This window comes from Giraffa tippelskirchi, chromosome 5 (genome assembly GCF_054371585.1).
Source record: "Giraffa tippelskirchi isolate mGirTip1 chromosome 5, T2T-mGirTip1v1.2.pri, whole genome shotgun sequence".
Lineage (NCBI taxonomy): Eukaryota > Metazoa > Chordata > Mammalia > Artiodactyla > Giraffidae > Giraffa > Giraffa tippelskirchi.
In genome coordinates this window covers 121,827,206-121,852,683 of record NC_137279.1, presented here as the reverse complement: position 1 = coordinate 121,852,683, position 25,478 = coordinate 121,827,206, and the positions used below count along the sequence as shown (strand labels likewise).

Here is a 25,478-nt window from a genome sequence, read left to right as displayed (position 1 = left end):
GACACATAAGCACTCAGTAAATGTTAGCTAATCATCATCATCTCCAGATCTTAAAATTTTAAGCAAAAGAAATACTTTTAAATGTTTTTTAAAATAATCAAATATTATCTCTTAGATGTTCCTTGTCTAAATACAAGACTGTTTAATAATTAATTCTACAACTTTGAAAAAGGATTAATCAATACATTTAACAGTCTTCAAATATTCCTAATTCACCTTTGTCTCTGTTCAAAAAACTGAGTCATGTATACCTATGACTGACTCATGTTGACATATGGCAGAGGCCAACATAATATTGTGATGCAATTTTCCTTCAGTTAAAAATAAATAAGTTTGGGGAAAAAAATAGGTCATATGCCACCTTCAGCCTTCTGAGGTCTCTTCACTTCACCTAAGATTCCAAGACTATCTGACATTTTCCTGTTGTGTCTATAAATGTTTCTGCTCCCTGAATTGAAATCCATTAGAGTCTGAGCAGCTGTGTCTTCAGTGGTTTATTTCCTCCTGGGCTTTGAGTTTCCTTTAAGTATATTTATTCTACCATTTCCAGGATCAAGATTATTCTCCTTAGTCAAAAAAAAAAAAAAATTGTAGTAAAATAGGAGTGAAGTAGTTCTAGTTTGTCTCTGTCTTGTTAATATTACACTGTGTATCTCAGCAGTAGTCTTTTTGCTCTCAACATAACTTTTTATATAGATTTATTTTTACACACACGCTTTTTGTACCCTTAGTGTTTGCTACATGCTTCACATCTTCTCATCACCCTGCATCTGTACCTTATTTACACTGTTACAAATGGGTAACCACCTGTTCATCTGTATTCTTGGTTTCCTGAACTTTGGGGAAGCTTCCAGTAAAATAAAAGTATTTAGTTTGGTTTTGTTTAGTTTTCTTTTTACTTGAGATCATTTTTAATTGTGTATCAATATTTCCATTTGTAAATTGCCTATGCTTCACGACCTATGGTCCCTCCTTAAAGGTTTGCCTCTTTTTCAACAAATTTTTAAGACAACTTTTCAAGAATTTTAAAAATCTACTTTCATTGAAGTGTAGTAAACCTGTAACTATGTTGAGTATTCTTTTCTGTGAATATTGGGTTAGCGCATCCCTTTCCTTCAAGGTTACTATTATCTGCACTTCACCAGTAAGTTCTGCATTGTTGATAGTATTTAAATCCAAACAATTAGCTTCTATTATTGTTCTTTTGAGACCTTAAACAATGAAAATATCAGCAACGATAGTCATGAAGTTATAAGATACTGCTACCAGAATGAATCTGAAACCATTTGCCTAATTGAATTGGCCCAATTCACCAAGTTCTATTATCAACAATATCTAAATGGCCCCCAAATAAATTTCCATATGGATTGCATTCCTCCAATAACCCTAAATGTAGATGCTTCATAAGGTTCTGTCTTTAGCTGTCCCCTACTTTTCATAAATACATCTCTTGTCATGCTTTGACATAGTCTCCTGGCCTCAGCTATCCCTTCCAAAACTCTGGCAGATTTATCTCTATTTCTCACTTCTGATCTCTCTTCATCCAACATTTCAACTACCTGCCAGATTACTCCACTTAGGTGTCCCAAAGACACCTCAAACTTGCTGTGAATCACCATCTTTCCTCCCAAACTCTCTTTTCCTGAATTTCCTATTTCAATTAATGATTCTGCTCTCCTCTCAGTTACCTGGGCATCAGAGACTTGTACTCCCATTTGACCTGTTCCTCTCCTGCACCCTTGCATTATCAGTTGCCAAGTCCCGCTAATTTTAACTCCTTGGTATCTCTGACATCCACACCTCCTGTTACCTCTTGTTCCAGCTCTCTTGATCTTTTGTATGAGTTGTAAACGATTATCCCCTTCAAGTTGTCCTCCTTCAATATCTACACAATCAGGCTCTCTTAAACTTCTTAAAATGTGGTTTAAACTCTATTATTCCTCTCCCTCTGAAAATCTTTCATTATTCTCTATCTCAACATGTAAATTAATTCTAAACTTTGCGCTCTGCCTTTCAGTATTTTTTAGTGAGGATTTATCCTCATTTCATTTTCTTATTTTATTTCCCACTACTCTCTGTTCAGCAATTTATATTCCAGACTTTTTAATCCGAATAATGTCCCAATTTTCTACATCAGGCCTTTGCTCACAGTGAGCTTGAATGCCTTTTCTCCCTGCCCTCCAGCCCACTAGCAACTACCCAAAGTATTGTTTTATTTGGATGCTTCTTCAAAGCCTCTCCTAACCATATCATGATGATCATGATATCGTAGATAGCATCACTTCCTGTCTCACCTCAACTCTCACCGTACCTCACTTGTGCCTTAGTGATGACATTTATCACTTTATTTCTTATAGGTCCCTGCACAAATGGTTTTCCTTCTTTAAGACATGTAGCTTTCTTGGTGAAAGTATTTACTTCTGAGTAATCTTCAAACATCGAACAACTCTTAGCGTTGCCTTGACAAAAGCATTTGTACAGAAGTCACAAACTATTGAATAAATTAAAAATTAAATAACTCAGGACCAATCCTGCCATCTTGACAGAGTCAAGCATTTTAGAATATTCAGTTCAGTTCAGTCGCTCAGTCGTGTCCAACTCTTTGCGACCCCATGAATCGCAGCACACCAGGCCTCCCTGTCCATCACCAACTCCCAGAGTTTACCCAAACCCATGTCCATCGAGTTGGTGATGCCATCCAGCCATCTCATCCTCTGTCGTCCCCTTCTCCTCCCCCCTTCAATATTTCCCAGCATCAGGGTCTTTTCTAATGAGTCAGTTCTTCCCATTAGGTGGCCAAAGTATTAGAGCTTCAGCTTCAGCATCAGTCCTTTCAATGAATATTCAGGACTGATTTCCTTTAGGATGGACTGGTTGGATCTCCTTGCAGTCCAAGGGACTCTCAGGAATCTTCTCCAACATCACAGTTCAAAAGCATCAATTCTTCGCTGCTCAGCTTTCTTTACAGTCCAACTCTCTCATCCATACATGACTACTGGAAAAACCATAGCCTTGACTAGATGGACCTTTGTTGGCAAAGTAATGTCTCTACTTTTTAATATGCTGTCTAGGTTGGTCATAACTTTTCTTCCAAGGAGTAAGCGTCTTTTAATTTCATGGCTGCAATCACCAACAGCAGTGATTTTGGAGCCCCAAAAATAAAGTCTGCCACTGTTTCCACTGTTTCCCCATCTATTTGCCATGAAGTGATGGGGCCAGATGCCATGATCTTAGTTTTCTGAATGTTAAGTTTTAAACCAACGTTTTCACTCTCCTCTTTCACTTTCATCAAGAGGCTGTTTAGTTCTTCTTCACTTTCTGTCATAAGGGTGGTGTCATCTGCATATCTGAGGTTATTGATATTTCTCCCGGCAATCTTGATTCCAGCTTGTGCTTCCTCCAGCTCAGCATTTCTCATGATGTACTCTGCATATAAGTTAAATAAGCAGGGTGACAATATACAGCCTTGACATACTCCTTTTCCTATTTGGAACCAGTCTGTTGTTCCATGTCCAGTTCTAACTGTTGCTTCCTGACCTGCATACAGGTTTCTCAAGAGGCAGATCAGGTGGTCTGGTATTACAGTTTACCCTGCCATAATGAAACTAAACTGTTGCCATATTAGTTTTCAGTAATGCTTATAGATCTTCATGAAATTTGGCAAAAGGACAATAATTTGCAGTTGATGAATATCTTATGAGGAAAAAGTACTCGTATCTTAAAATAGAGTCATGCCTATAACATTAGAAAATTACCTTCTTAACTACCTACACTGACATGAGAAAGGCATCACATTATCTCTGAGTGACAAAACATTGGGGTTCCTTAGCAACCCTTCTATAAGCATCCTGTTGCCCAAACACTTCAGATGCCCTGCCTCTACACACAGCTTTCATTATGTTATTACTAACCCAGGTAATAACGACCAGCCCAAACTGGCTACCAGCCCGGGTAGGCAATCATTGCTGGGTTCAGTGGTCATGGTCACACATACATAGCGTGCTCTTCTCTATGGGCTGTCCATGGAGAGAGGTGGACAGCTCCACACCAGCATGCAGGGAACTGAAAGTGTGTGTATGCCTTTCTAATGAGAAGCCCCTCCAGTACTGGCTGCCCTGGCGCTGCCAACACACCTCAGGGGTTCACAATAGACAGGACAACTGGGGAAATTGTGAGAAGCTGACTAATTTCCCGCTCAGGGAAACAATGTAGTGAATTAGCTAAGAGGCTGAACTTGAATTGCCTGGGTTCAAATCCTGGCTCTGCCATTGTGGTGTTTTTAGTCATTAAGTCAGCTCTTTTTGTCGGCAAGGACTGTAGCCTGCCAACTTCCTCTGTCAAAGGAATTTCCCAGCAAAAATACTGTAGTAGGTTGCCATTTCCTTCTGCAGGGGATCTTCCCCACCCAGGGATCAAACCTGCATCTCCTGCACTGGCAGGCAGATTCTTTACCACTGAGCCACCAGGCACCAGCTGTGAGAACTTGGTTAATTAATCTCTGGAAACTTCCATTTCCTCTTCTATAAAATGAAAATTATTACACAATATCTTTGTTATCATAACTACTAAGTGTAATATTATTATATCTCTGTTATTATGACTATTAATTGAAATAGTGCCTGAAAAATACTTACCCAAATGTTTGGGACAATAAGTTAAAATATTACTGATATTTGCTCAATAACAGTTTCAAGATATAGTGAAGAATTGACTCAAAGAGATCTTCATAGTTTTTACTGCTATACAACCAGATTTCATTCAAATAAACAAGTGAATCTGAAAACCCAGGCTTGTTGCCAAGCCCTTTTTTTTTCCTTCAAAAGAACTGTTCATGAAATTAAAAAAAAAAAAAACTGATAAGGTCATATACACTTCTTACACACAAAGAGAAACATGTCATATATTTGGACAGCAATGTACATTCAAATGAATTCTGTTACATTCAGCAAATGTACCTGAATTTATACATCAAAAAGGAGTTTTTGTCTTCAAAGGAGTTACACCAGGAAGCCATGCACTTGTTTCCATAATGCTGCCAAATATTTTTGGAGCTCTTCCTTCTGGATTACCTTCTCAGCCTGCTTCAAATTCCTTTAGAGGTCTTTATTGGCAACAAGTGTTTACCTTTGGGAGTTTTCCATTTTGAAAGCAGATTTAGCACCAATTTTTATAAGTAAAATGGAGGATAATGTCACCTCTGGTCAAAAAATAAGGAAATAAGGGCCTTTTTGCATGGCTTGTAAAATGTCTCAAACAATTCCAGACAGGAAAGTTCTAAAGCATTTCAAACCAGTGGAACCATTATCAGAGTTAATGTGTTGCTTTCTGTGTGATTAATGGCTATGTGTTTATTTACTTAATTTTATTAAACAAATACTTATGGAACACTATGTGTCAAGCATTGTTCTCGGAGCTTTTGCATATATTCACTCTATTAAGGCTCATATCTTATGACTTAGATACCCTCACTACCTCCATTTTACAGATAAAGGTAATGAGGCACCAAGTTAAGGATTTTGTCCCAGGATGCACAGCTAGTAAATGGCAGAGCCAGAAACTGAAACCAGGATTTCTACTTAGTATGCGGGGTTTATCTTTTAAAAAGTACAACTTCTGTGTACCAATAGTTATGCTCTCTGGGATTTTAAGGTATTGTAGTTTAAACTTGTGATTTGCATTTCTCTAATAATTAGAGATGTTGAGCATCTTTTCATGTGCTTTTTAACCATCTGTGTGGCTTCTTTGGAGAAATATCTATTTAGATCTGCCCATTTTTTTATTGGGTCGTTTGGTTTTTTGATATTGAACTGCATGAGCTGTTTTGTATATTTTGGAGATTAATTCTTTGTTGGTTGCTTTGTTTGCAAAAGAAGAAGTGGTACATACATACAATGGAATATTATTCAGCTAGTAAAAGGAGCATTATAATGCCATTTGCTGCAACATGGATGGACCTAGAAATTGTTATACTGAGTGAAGTAAGACAGATAGAGAAACAAAAATATGATATTGCTTGTATGTGGTGTCTAAAATAAGCCTACAGATGAACTTATCTACAAAACACAAATAGAGGTACAGATGTAGAAAATAATTTTATGATTACCAGGTGTAAGGGAGTAGGGGCAAACTCTACTTTGGGATTGGGATTGACACATACATACAACTATATTTAAAATAGATAACTAATAAGGACTTACTGTGTAGCACAGGAAACTCTATTGAATACTCTGTAATGATCTACATAGGAAAAGAATCTAAAAGCAAAAGAGTGGGTATATATATATATGTATATATATATATAAAGCAGATTCACTTTGCTGTACACATGAAAGTAATACAACATTGTAAATCAATTATGCCCAATAAAAATTTAAAATAATAATAATAAACGTGATGAAAGATACTATATCTCTCCATGAATTTTTTTAACCTCTGCTAGAAGCCCTCTTAGTATTAACATGCATTATCTGATCCTTTTTTCTCTCTTTCTTCCCATAGCAACGTTTACAGGAGGAAACGGTCACATTTTCTAGCTCCCTAGTGTTCTAATGCTCTGTAGGCTATCCTGTTTTCACACATAAGCAACGCCTTTTACCCAGTAGCTTCTTCAGTCTTGTGCCAAGAACAATCTCTCTCCTCACAATATTTCCTCATGCCTATTTCAAAACTCCCACCTTAAAATTCACAGTTTCCATTGCATCTTTCAGTAGCTCAATCTTGCTAGACTCAATGGGGAAGATAGAAAGATGGAGGGGGGGGAAGGAAAGTCATTAAAATATTTTTAGATTCTCTTTGAAAAAGCTTTTTATATCATTTTCCATCAGTAAGGTACTTTGCATGTTCCACTTCACTCTCTTTTGCTTTGAAATAAGGGTTTCCAAAGCAGCTTCATACCAATGCCAAGAGCATACCACTGGCCAGCCATTCAGTAAAGATAACATCCCCTGGAAACATACTTAAGCAAATTAAAAAAACTGATCATGTTGGAATATTTTTTATTTCAGGATAAAAGAAAAATACAGGAAGAAATCTCACAGAAGCGTCTGAAAATAGAGGAAGAAAAACTAAAGCACCAGCATTTGAAGGTAACTTATGACTTTAACTTCATTTCAGTGATTCTGATTCAAATATTCTAATTGCACTCAAATTTCAATAGTACAGATGCTTTAAGGAAGGAAAAAAATCCCAGCAGACTTATACTAACACCTTAAGAACTATGGAGGAAGACAACAAGCTAGTCTTATTTGCATATGAGACTAACACCTTCTGGAAAACATGGAAAATTGAAAACATGGTTTTATTACTTTTATCCTTTATTACTGCATTTCCTCACTTTCTTGGTAACCTTGAGAATTCAGTCTTAACACTTTGGCCCTAAGTACAGTCTTGCTTATTATCCCTTGGGAGTGGATCCAGCTGGGAAGTTCCTTTTGAAATCAATGAAAAGCCAGCCTTTACCCAGGGGGTGTAAAGCATAACTGTCTGGTCTGCTCAAGGATGTTCGCATTTAAGAGTTCAGTGCAGTGGACTCAGTGTTATCTGAGTGTGGTTCAAGGTACTGTTTTATTTTGTTTTGACAAAACATGAGCTCATAACCAAAAATAAACCTCCATGTTTAAAATCAGACCTTACATCTTTCATGGGTGTGGTCATTTTGTAATAAAAGCACATTGAGTCTCAACATTTTATTATGTAGCTTAGTCACAGGATGCAACCCAATGACAAACAGGAGCTCCTTGTGAACAGGCCTAAGCAGGAAACTACTTATCTGGCAGGGCTTCTATCAGTGGACATAATAAATCCCTCAGTGAAACAGTGCCACATACTCATGGGGTCTACAGTCTTTTGCTAAACTTGCTGAATTCTGCTAAATCCATCTTTCTGATGGATCAAGCAATCACCTCTTGAGAGAAGAGATACAATTTAAGATTCCAGTTAGCTTCATTTCTCTGGATTCTGTTTGCTTCTTTGCTCCTATACAAATTGACATTTCCAATGTTTGATGAATAATTTCAAAGTATAGTCACCCTGCTATCCTTACAGTATGTCACATTGAATTTACCTGAGTAGGAGATATAGTCAAGAAATGCAATGTGTACTCCCAGAAAAATCAATGAGATAACAAATTTTACCAGGTTATCTTGGTACAAGTCAAGTGAAGTCGAAAATATAGATACAACAATTTTTGAGATAGGCAATTTCTAACTGCAAAATCTTTTTTCCTCTCTCTCCTTCTCTCTCTCTCTCTCTCTCTCTCTCTCTCTCACACACACACACACACACACACACACACATTTTGGATCTCAAGTGAACTAATTACTGTTTCTGAGTAATTTCTATCCTTGCAGAATGGGTAGCCAAACATCAGTAGAGTTCACAGTAGGAGAAAAGGTTAATATATCTCCTCTGTTCATTGCAGGAAGTAAATTTCACAAAGAAAAACTCTAACACACTAAGAGATCAATTTCTGAGCTGATGCTTCATCTCAATACTTAACCAAAAAAAAAAGTCTGAAAAGTAATCTAAAATCTTCCCTATAGGTTTGCCTTCTGGAACCCAGGAGATCTCCTCTAATACAATTCAGTCGTCAAAGCATGTTTTATGCTTTGGACTGCAGTACACAGCTGTGCAGATTGTATACTGTGTAAAGATAACTGAGAAAAGAGGGTGCTGAAATCCTGCCCATACTTCCTTGGAACTGTGCACCCTAGCATAGGGCTGCTTCTGTCTGGACGAAGTTTCTTTCTCTCTGCGCAAAAGTGTGGTCCACCTTCCCAAGCTGTGCACTGACCTGGCCGGGTAGGAGTGGGGAGCTGTACCATTTCCTAATTTGCATATTAATGCCTTAGAGACTAACAGTGGCCCTGAGAGTTTCAGCCCTTCTGCTTGCAACTTAGTGGGAAATTCAAGGTTAAATAAATAATTAGGACAAGTTAAACGATGGTTTTTAAAATTTAAACATAAGTATAAACAGCAATTTTTTAATCTGGGATGGTCAAAAAATGTTCTGTTAAAGGTATGCGATTTAACCCAAGTCTTAACAGATAAATAGAAAGTCTTTTGGTCAATAAGCATTTATTAAATAAGCACCTATTACGTGCAAAGCACTAAGCTGAGCATTAAGAATATAAAATACATTTGATCTGCACCCTTAAAATGGTAATGACACCTGAACTGATAATGACATTTATAATTTATAAACATAAGTGATGAACATATATTTGAGGCATCAACTGCAAAGGGAACATAGAGAGAGTGGCTGTTCCAGTAAATCATATTCTTCCAACTTCTGCAGAAAATGGTTGGCTATTCCAAACAGCAACTAGGCATAATTCCACAACAGGATTCAAAAATGTGCAGAAGTATTTTAAAAATCGATTCTAAAATATGTTCACCAAGTCAAAAAAGCTCTGTTGGCTTCAGCAATTACCAGTCTTTCATTTTTTTCTTCATCTACTTGTCTCCATTCCAGTGACCATCCTCACCACTTTCCTGGTTGCAAAGTATTTCATTAGACTTCAGCAACCCATTTTAAAAAACACAAATGTAAATATTTTCAAAGTGCTCCTTCTGTATCAGCAGCACACACACACCTCAAAATAGTTGTGGGAACTCACTCTAATATCCTATAGGTCTGGAACCTGACATTCATATCAATGACATTCTTGGAAAGGAGTTTCCAGGGCCATTAGCAGCATTCTCACATTCAAACACTCCTGAGGCTTGTTCACTATGGATCATCTTGCTTAGTATCATGATCACAATCTTATACCACCTAGAAACACACTAACCTAAACATACTCAACCTAGAAAGCTTTTCTTATCTGGAAGTCTACTTAAATCATGGTATAAAAAACTAATTTATTCCTAAAGTCTCTTGTAATTGCTGTGTAGAATACAGAAATGCTGGGGGGAAAAATGCCAAAAGATCTACTACATGCATGTCACTTATATTTTCATTTAGCTGCTATAGATTTTGATCCTGAATGTCATTGCTGTGAAGTAGATTTTATTCTATTCATCAGCCTCTCAGACTGAAGTGTAAGTCTAAATTGTGACATAAAAGCAAAATAACTGTTGTGATTACTACAATTCGTACCATATCATGTTGATTGCCCATTCAAATTACATATTTTATATTTAGATGCAAAAAATTCTCTGCCAGAGTTGAATGATAATTCCTGAATTATGAATGAAGTTTTTAAGGGTAAAATTAAAATTATTCTTAGTCCTAACCAGACTAAGAACCATGAATGTAGCCCAAGATAATCTAATTATGTCACAGGAACTATTCATCACCCTCTGTAACTTGTCCTCGTAAGACCATCCCATCTGAGTGTTTTTTATAGTGGTGTGGATGTAATTGACTGAAACTATCCTTGTAGGTGGTTTGTAAGAATTGTAGTTTACTTTGATGGCTGTCATCTATCTTCTTTACTGTGCATTAGCTATCATCATATTTCATCAAATAAAAATAAACTAAAATCAAGGTAAATTCTTAAGTGCTTATATACTCAGATTTTCTTGGCATATTATCAGGAGATAAATCTTGACCTTTATTAATAATACTTACTGTGTCTGTGGGAACACATTTTTCTAAACAACTAAACAACTATAATTAAGGGAAAAGATAACATTGGGAGAAAGAATCTGGCTACAAATTGCAATAATAAAAACTGCTCTTACAGGGTGTGTTGTCCACATGCAAGTGCTTGAAACTTTGAAAAAGCCAACACAAATATGATGATCTCAGTTCAGTTCAATTCAGTTGCTCAGTCGTGTTTGACTCTTTGCAACCCCATGAATCACAGCACGCCAGGCCTCCCTGTCCATCACCAACTCCCGGAATTTACTCAAACTCATGTCCATCACGTCGGTGATGACATCCAGCCATCTCATCCTCTGTCATCCCCTTCTCCTCCTGCCCCCAATCCTTCCCAGCATCAGGGTCTTTTCAAATGAGTCAGCTCTTCGCCTCAGGTGGCCAAAGTATTGGAGTTTCAGCTTCAACATCAGTCCTTCCAATGAACACCCAGGACTGATCTCCTTTAGTATGGACTGGTTGGATCTCCTTGCAGTCCAAGGGATCTCAAGAGTCTTCTCCAACTCCACAGTTCAAAAGCAGTGAGGTTATTATTGACGTAATAATAGGCTCTATAGGCTATTATAACCTCTATAGGCTTCCAGGCCCTCTCACTGTTTCAACTAGAACAGACCACATTTCATCTACTCTGTAAGTTTGAATTCCAAATAATATGTATTTGTAATCAGTGTAGTTTTTTAATGTCCTTTGGTAACTATCTAACCCAATCAACTTGTTTAAATTTCTTTTAAATTGAGAGATATTTGTAATCCAGTTGTATTAATTCTAGCATTTTTTTAAAAAAAAAAGACAAAAATTCTTCTTACTTGCTTTCATTCTAATTATTGTGTTAGAGAAAGAAGTTTCAAAATAATAAAGAAAATTCTCATTCTTCTCTCCTCACCATTTTAGACACAGTACATTCCCAGGGAACAATCATTGAACAAATAATTTTAAAGCAGATTAGATATACAGATTGGGAAAGACTAGAGATCTCTTCAAGAAAATTAGAGCTATCAAAGGAACACTTCATGCAAAGATAGGCTCGATAAAGGACAGAAATGGTATGGACCTAACAGAAGCAGAAGATATTAAGAAGAGGTGGCAAGAATACACAGAAGAACTGTACAAGAAAGATCTTCATGACCCAGATAATCACGATGGTGTGATCATTCACCTAGAGCCAGACATCCTGGAATGTGAAGTCAAGTGGGCTTTAGAAAGCATCACTACGAACAAAGCTAGTTGAGGTGATGGAATTCCAGTTGAGCTATTTCAAATCCTCAAAGGTGATGCTGTGAAAGTGCTGCACTCGATATGCCAGCAAATTTGGAAAACTTAGCAGTGGCCACAGGACTGGAAAAGGTCAGTTTTCGTTCCAATCCCAAAGAAAGGCAATGTCAAAGATGCTCAAACTACCGCACAATTGCACTCATCTCACATGCTAGTAAAGCAATGCTCAAAATTCTCTAAGCCAGGCTTCAGCAACATGTGAAACATGAACTTCCAGATGTTCAAGCTGGTTTTAGAAAAGGCAGAAGAACCAGAGATCAAATTGCCATTATCCGCTGGATCATCGAAAAAGCAAGAGAGTTCCAGAAAAACATCTATTTCTGCTTTATTGACTATGCCAAAGCCTTTGACTGTGTGGATCACAAGAAACTGGAAAATTCTGAAAGAGATGGGAATACCAGACCATCTGACCTATCTCTTGAGAAACCTGTATGCAGGTCAGGAAGCAACAGTTAGAACTGGACATGGAACAACAGACTGGTTCCAAATAGGAAAAGGAGTACGTCAAGGCTGTATATTGTCACCCTGCTTATTTAACTTATATGCAGAGTACATCATGAGAAATGCTGGGCTGGAAGAATCACAAGCTGGAATCAAGATTGCCGGGAGAAATATCAATAACCTCAGATATGCGGATGACACCACCCTTATGGCAGAAAGTGAAGAAGAACTAAAGAGCCTCTTGATGAAGGTGAAGGAGGAGAGTGAAAAAGTTGGCTTAAAGCTCAACGTTCAGAAAATTAAGATCATGGCTGTGGTCCCATCACTTCGTGGGAAATAGATGGGGAAACAGTGGAAACAGTGTCAGACTTTATTTTTTTGGGCTCCAGAATCACTGCTGATGGTGACTGCAGCCATGAAATTAAAAGACGCTTACTCCTTGGAAGGAAGGCTATGGCCAACCTAGATAGCATATTTAAAAGCAGAGACATTACTTTGCCAACAAAAGTCCGTCTAGTCAAGGCTATGGTTTTTCCAGTGGTCATGTATGGATGTGAGAGTTGGACGGGGAAGAAAGCTGAGCGCCGCAGAATTGATGCTTTTGAACTGTGGTTTTGGAGAAGACTCTTGAGAGTCCCTTGGACTGCAAGGAGATCCAATCAATCCATCCTAAAAGAGATCAATCCTGGGTGTTCATTGGAAGGTCTGATGTTGAAGCTGAAACTCCAATACTTTGGCCACCTCATGCGAAGGGTTGACTCATTGGAAAAGACCCTAATGCTGGGTAGGATTGGGGGCGGGAGGAGAAGGGGACGACAGAGGATGAGATGGTTGGATGGCATCACCAACTCGATGAACATGGGTTTGGGTAGACTCCGGGAGTTGGTGATGGACAGAGAGGCCTGGCGTGCTGCAATTCATGGGGTCGCAAAGAGTCGGACACGACTGAGCAACTGAACTGAACTGGTAGCACTTTTCTTCAGCGAGAAAAAGAGAAACTGAAACTCTTTGAAAATAATACTTAACAGTTTTTGCTTGAGACATGGACAAGATGCTAGCTAAAACTTCTCTGAAATGTATAGGTCTTCTTGATCTGCTTTGTCTTCTGAGGCTCAAGTCCAAGAATGTAATTCTTTCATGCAAATTCAAGGAAACTTTTTTTCCATCTGATGAAACATAAATCTTTTTTGTTTTGTTCAAGTTGACAGGAGTTCAACTCACCAATATTTAAACAGATTGATGAATTTTGTGGATTATATTATTGGGACAAGTAGGGGGCTGAACTGAAGGGATATCTAAAACCTAAAGAGGTTCTCAGAAGAAAGAAAGGGTGCTGAGTAGGCAAAACAATAAATGTCAACCACAGAGACTAAGACTATCGCTGAATTAGTTTAAGATACAATAAAGGAAAGGAAAGTGAAATCACTCAGTTGTGTCTGACTCTTTGTGACCCCATGGACTGTAGCCTACCAGGCTCCTCAATCCATGGAATTTTCCAGGCAAGAGTACCGGAGCGGGTTGCCATTTCCTTCTCCAGGGGATCTTCCCAACCCAGGGATCAAACCCGGGTCTCCCGCATTGCAGGCAGATGCTTTACCGTCTGAGACACCAGGGAAGCCCTTTTAAGACACAAAGCCATCTCTTGTTTTGCCTACCAATTCAATTAATTCCACAAAAGTGTTTTTGTTTTTTTTTTTTTTTTTGAGCAGTCACTGTGTATTGTCACTGGGATACATAGCAAATGGCTTCAAGGAAATTGTTACCTTGACATCAGATATACATCCATCAACCCAACAAATAATATTAAGGCACTACCATGATAAGTTTCCTATATAATGTTAAACACCCAGTAAACATACAGTAGATGTAAATATACACTACTATGTGATTCTGAAGAAAGAGTTCTCTGAGGGTGAAGTGGGTCTGTCAGAAGGGGACAGATGCAGGGATAGGAAAGAGATCTCCATTAAGAAATAGGACCTGAGCTAGACCTTAGAATATACATATGACTTAGATACATAAACACTGGCTTTAGAAGAAGGTCAAGAAGGGTGCAAAGTAGGTAACTATCTGATTTATTCAGGCAAGGCAATGAGAGAAAAAAATTCTCTTTAATATTTCCACTATTAAAAATAATAAATTTGAAAGCATCTGGAATTTACTTTTGGAGATTTTGGAATGTTTGATTGATATAATAACATATCTTTATGTTTCCTGATATCAGAAAAAGGCTTTGAGGGAGAAATGGCTTCTAGATGGAATCAGCAGTGGAAAAGAGCAGGAAGAGATGAAGAAGCAAAATCAACAAGACCAGCACCAGATCCAGGTTCTAGAACAAAGTATCCTCAGGTATGGCCCTCTCTGAGATTCTCCATAACTACCTTTATCTTGACTTTGTACCAGATTGAATGTGTAAAAGCCATTCTCTTTTTTAGGAGCATAATCAGATCTTCCGTTTGGAATTCTGATAAAGACTATGAAAACACACCACAAAGCAACAACATATATTTTGCTGTAAATGTCCCCAACACATAGCACCACGAAACGCATTTTAAAAATACATATAGGTGACTTACTCATAGCTCTCTGAGCCCATTTTGTCATCTACAAAATGGTATTAATGACATCTATCTTTCAGAATTATTGAACAGATGAAAAACGCGTGTGCTAAACTATTAGCAGCTACTTGAACTCAGCAGGAGATCGAAAAACAATTTTTCACAGCCTCAACCTTCTCTCTTACCTTAGGACAGGTGACAGTTATAAGGGTGTGTGCACACACGCTCCCCCTTATCACCTCTTCCCAGGCCCTCCCCAGTCACAGCCATGCTACTTTGGAAGAGAAGAGACTACAGGACTACTTCACTACCATTTTCTCTCTTCTAATTCCCTGGTTGGTCACGGGGGTTGACTTCACTTCTCAATGTCCTTCCCTGCCCATAACTGACAATTATCAATAGTAAAGCGTCAGTAACTTCTGATATAGCAAGTAAAGTTTTTTAATTGGCATGGTTTAAAATGAGGTGTTGGACATGAGAAAAACTGGAGAGCTCAAATATGAGATGGGATTATTAATATTATTACAAAATATGGATAAGATAGAAGAAAGATGTGAGAAATGTCAAAAATCATTTTTTAACCCACACATGGAAAAAAGATGGAATTTTTTGTGGTATAATAAAGACAATAATTTAAAGCCTAGACATCTTTGAAACATGCTCACTACAAATTTGTTATCTTTAGTGAGGACCATAGTAAAGATCTAGAAAATAAAAATATCCAGTAGTTGTGCTATAACCACTTTTTACCCAATGTACCACACTGTGCAATCAGATTGCATTAGGCCTAAAATTGACAACATGGAAAAAAACTTTCTTTTTTCAACTGATTTTTATTTTACTAGCTTAATTTCATACACTTGTGTATTTAATAGCTAAAATCATTTACTGTTCATCGTTATTCAGATGTTTTTTATTTTTTTCAGATGTTTTTTAAATTAAAAATTCTTTTAAAGTTATATCTTGTCACTGAAATGTTTATATTTATAAACCTCTTAGCTATTTGTTCAAAGATACATCTGTTTCTGAATGGCAGATAGGATATCCTTCAAAAAATAATTCAATAAGTGAAGTCTACAGTTTGGAAAACTTGATTATTCATAAAGCATCTCTTAGGAAAAGCTTCCTAACAAAGTCTGGTTTCGCGGATGATTGCTTTCCTCATTCCTCCATACACAATCCTTATCTCTGAAGGAACCTTGAATTTAATCCCTGTAAACCCTCACCCTGCACAGACACCTCCTTGCTTTCCCTCAGAGTCCCTTCTTTGGAGTCTTTCCACATACTGAACACCTCCAACTTTCTCTGCATCTGATGATAATTGAAGTGGCTACATAAACTCCATTAACAAGTTTGGCTGCTTTCTGAGTAATCCCAGAGAATTTACTAGGACTCTCCTGATTGCTTTCAGGCCTTGCCTGAATGCTCTGAGAAGCACGTAAGCTTCTAGTAGTTTTGGTAGTGACTTACCTAGTTACAGCTCCTATGTGACCAAAAAAGGAAAGAAGGAAGTGGAGAGAAGGGGGAAGAGGGAGGAAGGAAGGAAAGAGTAAGAAAATGAAGGAAGAGGGAGAGAAGTAAGAGGCAGGAGAAGGAAAATGTGTTTGCTGAGTCATATTATGCACCAGGCCCTTTGCATATATCTTCCCACTTAATCCTCATAACCCTGTAAAGCAGGTGTTATAATCTTCATTTTTAAAGAGAGATTAAAGAACTCACACTGTTAGAAGTGGCAAAATAAGAAACCATCCAATGCTGCCTATAAGATAATGACACACGGCAACCTCTGTGAACTGAAAAGGTATGATCTTATTGGAAGTTTTTGAAGCATGTAATGTCCCTTGGTTCTCCTTCCTCTAAAAAGCCTTTACAACATTCAGAACCTTCTTCTGCATCCAGTTAATGTCTTTGTTAAATTACCAATTAAATGTCTGTTTATTATCCAATTTCTGGTATCTCACTGAGACCTTATTTTAGATCTTTAGAATGTCATTAACCCATCAGTGCTCCTTTATTAACACCAAATGATTTTAATCCCCAAGTATAAATAATAATAGCAGTAATGGTTGATTCTTAAATGGCCTTGTGCAATTTACAAAGCACTTGTACTTCCATTAAGTCATTTAATATCCACAGCAATCTTAGAATGAAAGCATCAACACCTCCATTTCATAGCTGAGGAAATAGGCTCAGAGAGGATAAGGGACTTCTTTAAGATCACAGAGCCAGTAGAGGATAGATTTGGGTCTCAAAACAAGTCGGGTTCAATGCTCTCCAGCTGTAAAATTAATAGAGATCTGTAGGTATAAATGCTCAGAAAGCAGTAAAACACCTGACACCTAACAGCAGACTGCATTGGAATTTAAGCCTACATTTAAGCCTAAGGAATAGGCTTAAAAAGATGTATTTGCAAAGAACTAGTAAAGAATTTACATCGTTGTGACCCATAAAGGCATGTCTATCTTGTTTAAAATCTTCAGGGCACAGAATGTTCTAAGGCAACATACAGAGACAAAAAAAATACCCATCTGTGCTTTGACAGTATTAAACAGCCTCCGCTACTGCCCTTCATTATAGAAATCACGTTGCCAAAGCAGCTTTACCTGGTAACTGAACAATTTCTTCACAGATATTTCTAAAGCTGCTAAATAATCAGGTGCATGTTTTTAAATTCATTCCTTTTCAGAAACAACCATCCACAGTACTTAGGGAGCTTTTATTACCACTAAATACAGTACATTTTCCTGTAAGCTCTGAATGGCAACCAACTGATGAGGCTGAACTAGGCAGAGCCATCTTCTTTCCCTAAACAGAGGAGGTATCTCCATCCCTGGGTGTGATTTATCACTAACTTAGGTGCCTGCTTAAGGGTAACATTTGCCATGTGCCAGGTCTCTCAGCTACAGGATAAGATTTTAATAGGAACATCAAAATAGAAATGTTGCTATTACCTCAGAGTCTGTAGCAAAGCCAGACTACCCATGAATTGTGCGTTTCTTTTACTTCCATGGTTTCATGAGATCAACTGAAAAAGCATGGTCTTTGATATTCAAATCCCTGTTCTGCCAACCATAGTTCATAAGCCTGGCCATGCTCTTTCATCCCTTTGGGCCTCAGTTTCCTTGTCTGTAATAGTGGACCATCATAAGCCACTTCACAGGGCTGGAATGAGTGAAGCAACTTCAAGAGTGCCTGACACGTGGTAGGTGTGCAAAAAACATTAGATACTATTTCTCATTAGGAATCAAAAATAATTTAAATAAGGACAGTGTCTAGAGCTTTGGAGATTTGCATCTTATGGCCAAGACTTATTTCTTTGCACTTCCCTGGTGGCTCAGTGCAATGCAGGAGACATGGGTTCAATCCCTGGGTCAGGAAGATCCCCTGGAGAAGGAAATGGCAACCCATGCCTTTCTTTATGCTAATACAAAGAATCTTTTTCTTTGAGTAGTCTAAGGTTATCCCCCAACTACGATTCTTTCCATTTGGAAAATAATTGATTGGTTTTCTTTACGGTTTGAAGACTAAAATGTTAATAATATCAGATAATTTTTACAGAACATTTGTTGTAGACTAGGCACTGTGCTATGCACTTCATTTATATTATTTCATGAATTCTCACAACCATCTTATGAGATAGATAACATTTAATGGGTGAGATTTATAGAGGCTAGCTTGCCCCATGTCATAGAGCTAAAAATTGAAGAACCAGAACATAAAATCAAATTAAGAGTACTAATCATAAAAACAAATTGTGTTCAGGATCCACAGTGAAATTTTCCAAAAGTTAAATCCTATAAAAGCTATTCTCTATAGTATTTTTGGGCTTCTCAGGTGACGCTAGCAGTAGTAAAGAGCCCACCTGCCAATGCAGGAAATCTAATGAGACATGGATTCGATCTCTGGATCAGGAAAATCCCCTGGAGAAGGGCACAGCAACCCATCCCAGTATTTCCGCCTGGAGAATCCCATGGACAAGGAGCCTGGCAGGCTACAGTCCATACTGTTGCAAAGAGTCGGACGTGACTGAAGCAAATTTAGCATGCATGCACAGAATTTTTAATTTCCAACCCATGCTATGACTTCACTCATATATGCATCATTTTATAGAGAGATTTATATGACTCTTTATCATATTAAAAACACTCATAGGTTCCCTGACTCACACATAACCTTTAAGTAAAGTATGTCTGCACATTTATCCTCTTGTTTTTCCTTTCAGAGAGAGGCAACGTTTCAGAAACTAAGTGGGTTTCCATGGTTTTTGTTTCTGAGTCACACTTCAGCTCTGGAACAATATTCATGAGCACTCTGCCTGGTGCCCTGATTAATACCTCAGGAGGAAATGTCCCCAGGAGAAAAACTATATTGAACATCTTCTGAATCACTTTGTTCAAATTAGGGTTTCAATTTGCCTCCCAAATGAGCCCATAGGGTGGCCACTGAACCATTTACTTCCTGATTGTAGGCACAGGTACAAGTCCGGCACTGACTTCTCAAGCCAAACATCCATGTGCACAGATTATTGGTGGCTTAGAAATCCTGTTCTGTCACTTCTGCTGCTTTCCTCTATAAAATACCTACAGCCAAAAGACACCACAAGCACCTAAAAAGAGTCCAAAGGAGCTATGTCATTCGCTTGCCAGGTTCTTCTCTGCTATCCGGCTACCCTGAGGTTCTCCATGACTCTCTCTGCCAAACTGCGTTGCACCAAGCTCCCTACCAGACACTAGCTATTTTCTGAACCATGTCCAAAGACTCCTGACTTCAGTTGGCGCACACAGAGTGCCTGACAGAAATGTCACAAGCATAAAAAGCAAAAGGTTAACTGTCAAGGAAAATGATACAAATATATTGCATTCCCTTTGAGAAAGATTATCTACTTGTGATTAAATGTTCCCTAGTAAGAATTTTTGTTTTAATATTCCGAAGTATCCTTCTGACCTTCTGCCTTTTCTTAATGCACTTTCATTTATCTCCAAATAGGTAGAAACTGCCTTCCGTGTATCGTACTGATAGGAAGGTGCATGTGAAGCACTGGATTTCTATGGGACTGTATATCATGAGAAAGCCTGGAAAGCGGGCTGTAACAGTAGCTATAGGCATCCCACAGCACTTAAGAGAAATTCCTCCACAAGTGGAGACAGACTAGTAGAAAATGCATTCTGCTCAACAGTGTATAAAGCAATAATCTACTCAGTTAACTCAAAAGATAGCAGGTGAGATACCATTTCAAAAAGGAACCCAAGCATTAATGCAGTAATATAAGTTAAATGGCTTTGTTACTGGTTCAGTTCAGTTCAGTTCAGTCACTCAGTTGTGTCCAACTCTTTGCGACCCCATGGACTGCAGCTTGCCAGGCCTCCCTGTGCATCACCAACTCCCAAAGTTTACTCAAACTCATGTCCACTGAGTTGGTGATGCCATCCAAACATCTCATCCTCTGTCATCCCCTTCTCCTCCCCTCTTCAATATTTCCCAGCATCAGGGTCTTTTCCAATGAGTCAGTTCTTCACACCTGACTCAAAGTATTGGAGTGCCCAAAGTATTGGAGCTTCAGCTTCAGCATCAGTCTTTCCAATGAATATTCAAGACTGATTCCCTTTAGAATGGACTGGTTATATCTCTTTGCAGTCCAAGGGACTCTGAAGAGTCTTCTCCAACACCACAGTTCAAAAGCATCAATTCTTCAGTGCTCAGCTTTCTTTATGGTCCAAATCTCACATCCATACATGACTACTGGAAAAACCATAGCTTTGACTGGATGGACTTTTGTTGGAAAAGTAATGTCTCTGCTTTTTAATATGCTATTTAAGTTGGTCATAACTTTTCTTCCAAGGAGCAAGTGTCTTTTAATTTCATGGCTGCAGTCACCATTTGCAGTTATTTTGGAGCCCAGAAAAATAAAGTCATCACTGTTTCTATTGTTTCCCCATCTATTTACCATGAAGTGATAGGACCAGATGCCATGATCTTAGTTTTCTGAATGTTGAGCTTTAAGCCAACTTTTTCACTCTCCTCTTTCACTTTCATCAAGAGGCTCTTTAGTTCCTCTTCACTTTCTGCCATGAGGGTGGTATCATCTGCATATCTGAGGTTATTGATATTTCTCCCGGCAATCTTGATTCCAGCTTGTGCTTCATCCAGCCCAGCATTTCTCATGATGTACTCTGCTTATAAGTTAAATAAGCAGGGTGACAATATACAGCCTTGACGTACTTCTTTCCCGATTTGGAATCAGTCTGTTGTTCCATGTCCAGTTCTAACTGTTGCTTCCTAAACCTGCATACAGATTTCTCAAGAGGCAGGTCAAGTGGTCTGGTATTTCCATCTCTTTAAGAATTTTCCACAGTTTGTTGTGGTCCACACAGTCAATATCTATTGGCATAGTCAATAAAGCAGAAATAGATGTTTTTCTGGAACTCTTGCTTTTTCAATGATCCAGCAGATGTTGGCAATTTGATCTGGTCCCTCTACCTTTTCTAAATCCAGCTTGAACATCTGGAAGTTCACAGTTCACGTACTGTTGAAGCCTGGCTTGGAGAATTTTGAGCATTACTTTACTAGCATGTGAGATGAGTGCAAATGTTGCTGGTTATGGTTTACAAAGCTTAACTCATTATTATTTCTATCCAGATTCAACCCCTACCTAATGCTCTTGTCTCCTTGTGCAAACCAGTTATCCCTTAATGAAATGAATGTCTCATCAAACACAGTGATACATGCTACATGGAAAATATTGCATGCTAAATATCTCTGCCTTCCTGCTCTGACCCAGCCAGCCACATCTAACATCACATTGCAGGGCGACAGACAAGCCGCTCTTCTGTGACAACATAAGAGTGAAGATAAAGAGAAAAAATGGCAAAAAGGGAGGGAAAAAATCCCCACCATTTGTTCCTTTTTAAATTTGCTGTAGCCTGGAAACACTCAAGAAATTATTCTGAGGCAATTATTTGAGTCGAAATCATTCCAAGCATGTTTTTCACTCCGCATATTTGACTAACTGGTTTATAGATTTGTAATAGTTCATCTGTTGTTGTTTTTAATTTCCCAGATATTCTGATTATTTTTAACTCAGAAGCTTTTTAAATTTAACAAAAGGAGCTATTAACCAAATTTTCAGCCAAAAAAGAAAGGGAGGGAAAAATCTATCTCCCCCACAAAAGAGTACAACTCCTAGCACATCATAGGAATATTTATGACTACATAGCTTAATGAATGAGTGATGGATGATGGATGGACTTGAAAATACTGCATATATAAGGAGACCATCTCAAGATTAGACAATAACTTGAACATCAATAAACTAAAAAGGAAAGCTTTGACTTAAAAAAATAAATCCATATCTCTAGTTAAAGGCAAAGTTATGTGGCTCTAGTGCCCTTGGATTTGAGACACTTGTTGACGGCATGTTTTACCATCTTGTCATCATTTTACCTTCTCACCTTTCCCCCTTTTTAATGTGCCTTTTTATTTTCTTATCCTCACTTCCGAGCATTCTCTTTTGCTCGTACCTGCCGATCTCATTTATATGTTAGTAGAAATAAGAATTTAAATGTTCACCTAAAATAAACACTCCCCCACAACAATGGTAGGCTAAAAGGCAGATTAGAGTCACCTCTGAGAGTGCTCCCATCACCCGATTGCAATTCAATAATAACAACTATCCTTTACCGAGTACATATTACTTACTAAGCATTATTTTGAGAATGACAGTTCTTTGAGGGAAGTCTAATTAGGCTTCTTTTACACATAAGATCACTAAAGCACAGCAAGCCATGAACCTTTTAACAGATTACCTAGAAGTCACACACAGATCTTTCTGACTCCAGACCTTATCCATCATGTTTCACACTGCTTATTCCTTATTTAATAAATAATGAGCATTTATAAAAAAAAACCTGCCAATATGTCTTTATTCTTCCAGAGGCAATTCAAGAATCATAAACTCCTCAAAGCAAATTTTTATTTGTGTTCACCTCTCTTTACATTTTTTAACTTTTCAAAGAACTTTGACATTAATTATCCCATTCAAAATAATATTCAGTAACTTGAAACACAAATTTAAGGCTGTTATCAGGGATGTCATAAAACTATGACTGTGAATAAAGAAAGAACCAAGAAACAACTGAACAATCCGGAAAGTGGGAAGAGCGTTTGTTTCAGTTATCCATCTTCCAGGTGGTGGGCATGAGGAAAGAACATTCAGAAGCAAAGACTCATGTGAGAGAAAGGCTCTATGTGGTCATGGGCCCTGGGCCTCCCCATTCCCCAGGAGAGTCCCCAGAGACTAAATTTACAGCTCGGAGAGCTTCCACACCACCCCCTTGCAATGCCTCTTTTGTCTGACATAAAGCAAATGTCACTTAGTTCGTTTAGACCACCCAAAGCTAACTGGTCTTTGTTGGTTATTCTGTGTTATATTGAGGTTGGGATTTATATTTTTGGTGTTCAAATAATAAGAGTCCTGTTCTTGGCATCAAGTATGAGCAATTTAGGAGCAAAGTAAAAATGAAGTGAATAGAAGAGAAAAATACAGTGGTTTCTCTGTATTAGAGATAAATGTTAAGGGTTACAAGACACAAAGCCAGTAATTGTTTCTGAATGGAGACAGTCACTGGCTGAATGTATCATTGAATATGTTTTGTTGTTTTATAATATACAAGTAGTATATTCACTAAAATATTTTTCCCTTACGACTTTTTTTTTTTTTAAGGAAAAAAGCTTTCCAAAATCATGGATAAGCGTATCTGCAGTTAACTTCCCACGACCTAGCTACAACAGTTTTTGAAGGTCACTCAGGAAATTCATGCCACCTATGTAGAGGTCAATTTGAATTATTATTACAGTTATTCAGCTCTTAATAAGTGTTTGGCATGTCCTGCAAGGTTCTCTCCAGGCTCTAATTAAAACCACACACCCTGCTTCTGTCTGGCAGAACATTTGAGAAGCTCAGAAGTAACCAGATTGCAGTATCACACCAACCTCCAGGGTGTGGGTTTATTTGCGTTCATTTGAAAATTACATTTGTAACTTGGACATAAAAGCACCTGATTCTCTGAAAACCAGTTTGGTGTCTTGTTTTTCAGGGCAAATGCAACCCTAATTTACAAAATATTCTGAGTAAGAGGGTTGCTTTTCTGCTAAGTCATTCTCTTTTGATATTACCTGCCTACCAGGCAGTTTCAAATCATGGGAGTATTGTCTGCCCATAAGATAATTGTTAATATTTATAGAGTTATATTAGGAGATGAGATTCACCGATGCAAAAACTGCCCCCATGTAAGTATAAATTATTCAGTTTTTCTAAATATCTACTCTGTTCCCAATTATCAGAACAAACTGACACTTGTTTCAATGTCACTGTCAGGCCAGCTCTCCACTTGGAGTTATCTTGAAGCTACTGTGCTGTATTTGCTCGTCCTGTTCTTCAGGGCTCAGGATTAGAGGCAGTAGATCTGGCTTGGGGAAAACTTAGTGTTTGCTATATGCCAAATGCCCTTTAATTCTCTGGCAGACTTACCCATGGCATGTGATTATTTGCACTGGTGGGTTAGAGCTTTCTTATAATACCCATGCTCTTCAGCAGGGGCTGATTGTAAGGCAGTTCTTTTCCTATGTCCATGCAGAGGGGTAATCTCCATCTTTTCTGATATATTTTTGTTTCAGCTTGGTGAATAAAATGTGCCTGACATTTAAAAGTTTGTTAAATGTTTGATGAAATTTATTGGACCCCAAATTTAAAAATAAAACAGCCTATATTCATCTGGATTACATACCTTCAATTTTATTGAGAAAATACAGCTTGGCATTCTCATTGGCCACATTATCTATAAAGATAAAATATCTATAATCTCTGACCCGTTATAACAATGTAGCTGCCCATGACATGTGATCAACATACTATAGTCAAGAATATCTGACTGAAGTCATCAGCTGTATATACTCAACAGTATCTGTTGCAATTTGAGCTATTTTTAGATCAGTTATGATTAAAAGATAAAATAAAATAAGATTTCCTTTTTTCATTGCAAACCTTAGCCTTTCAGTATTAACTAGTTATTGCCAACACAAACCATGTTGGATTTGATGTGTCATTTAGAAACATGTAAATTCTTTAACTACTAGGAGCAAAAACTGATTTATTTTCTATTTTTACTGACAAACTACCTAAAGTGTAACATGCTAATGACTAATTCTTCAAATCAACAAAAAGTTATGAAAAAAATTCATAAAATTTGTCACACCAAGATTCATCCTCCATAAGATTATGTAATAATTTGCATACTGGTTTTATTGCCTTAAAAGACTCTAGAAGAACAGTGGCTTAAACAATATTAGAAAGGTTCATTTTCCTCCTACACATACTGATCCTAGCTGGGAGAAATTCAAGGGAGGGGAACAGCAACGTTATGTAAGATGATCAAGAAATCCTGTTTCTTTCTGTCTTGTTGCTTTGCTACCCTCTAAGTGATGCCCTTGGTCAAGATCAAAGGAAGCTGACCTCACCACATCTGTATTTCAGCTTAGGAAGGGGAAGATAAATGGAGGACAAACAGCTCTATTTTAAGGATATGACCTGAAAATTGCAGAGGTCACTC

At 37.8% G+C, this 25,478-nt stretch overlaps 1 protein-coding gene across 1 annotated transcript in view; it reads left to right on the top strand.

Annotated features, from left to right (window-relative positions):
• Positions 1-25,478, top strand: part of PALMD (palmdelphin) — a 60,606-nt gene that overhangs the window by 18,365 nt on the left and 16,763 nt on the right. The window contains exons 2-3 of the mRNA XM_081493257.1: positions 7,005-7,085; positions 14,541-14,665. Coding sequence (XP_081349383.1) covers positions 7,005-7,085; positions 14,541-14,665 — 206 coding nt within the window. The remainder of the gene's footprint in view (positions 1-7,004; positions 7,086-14,540; positions 14,666-25,478) is intronic.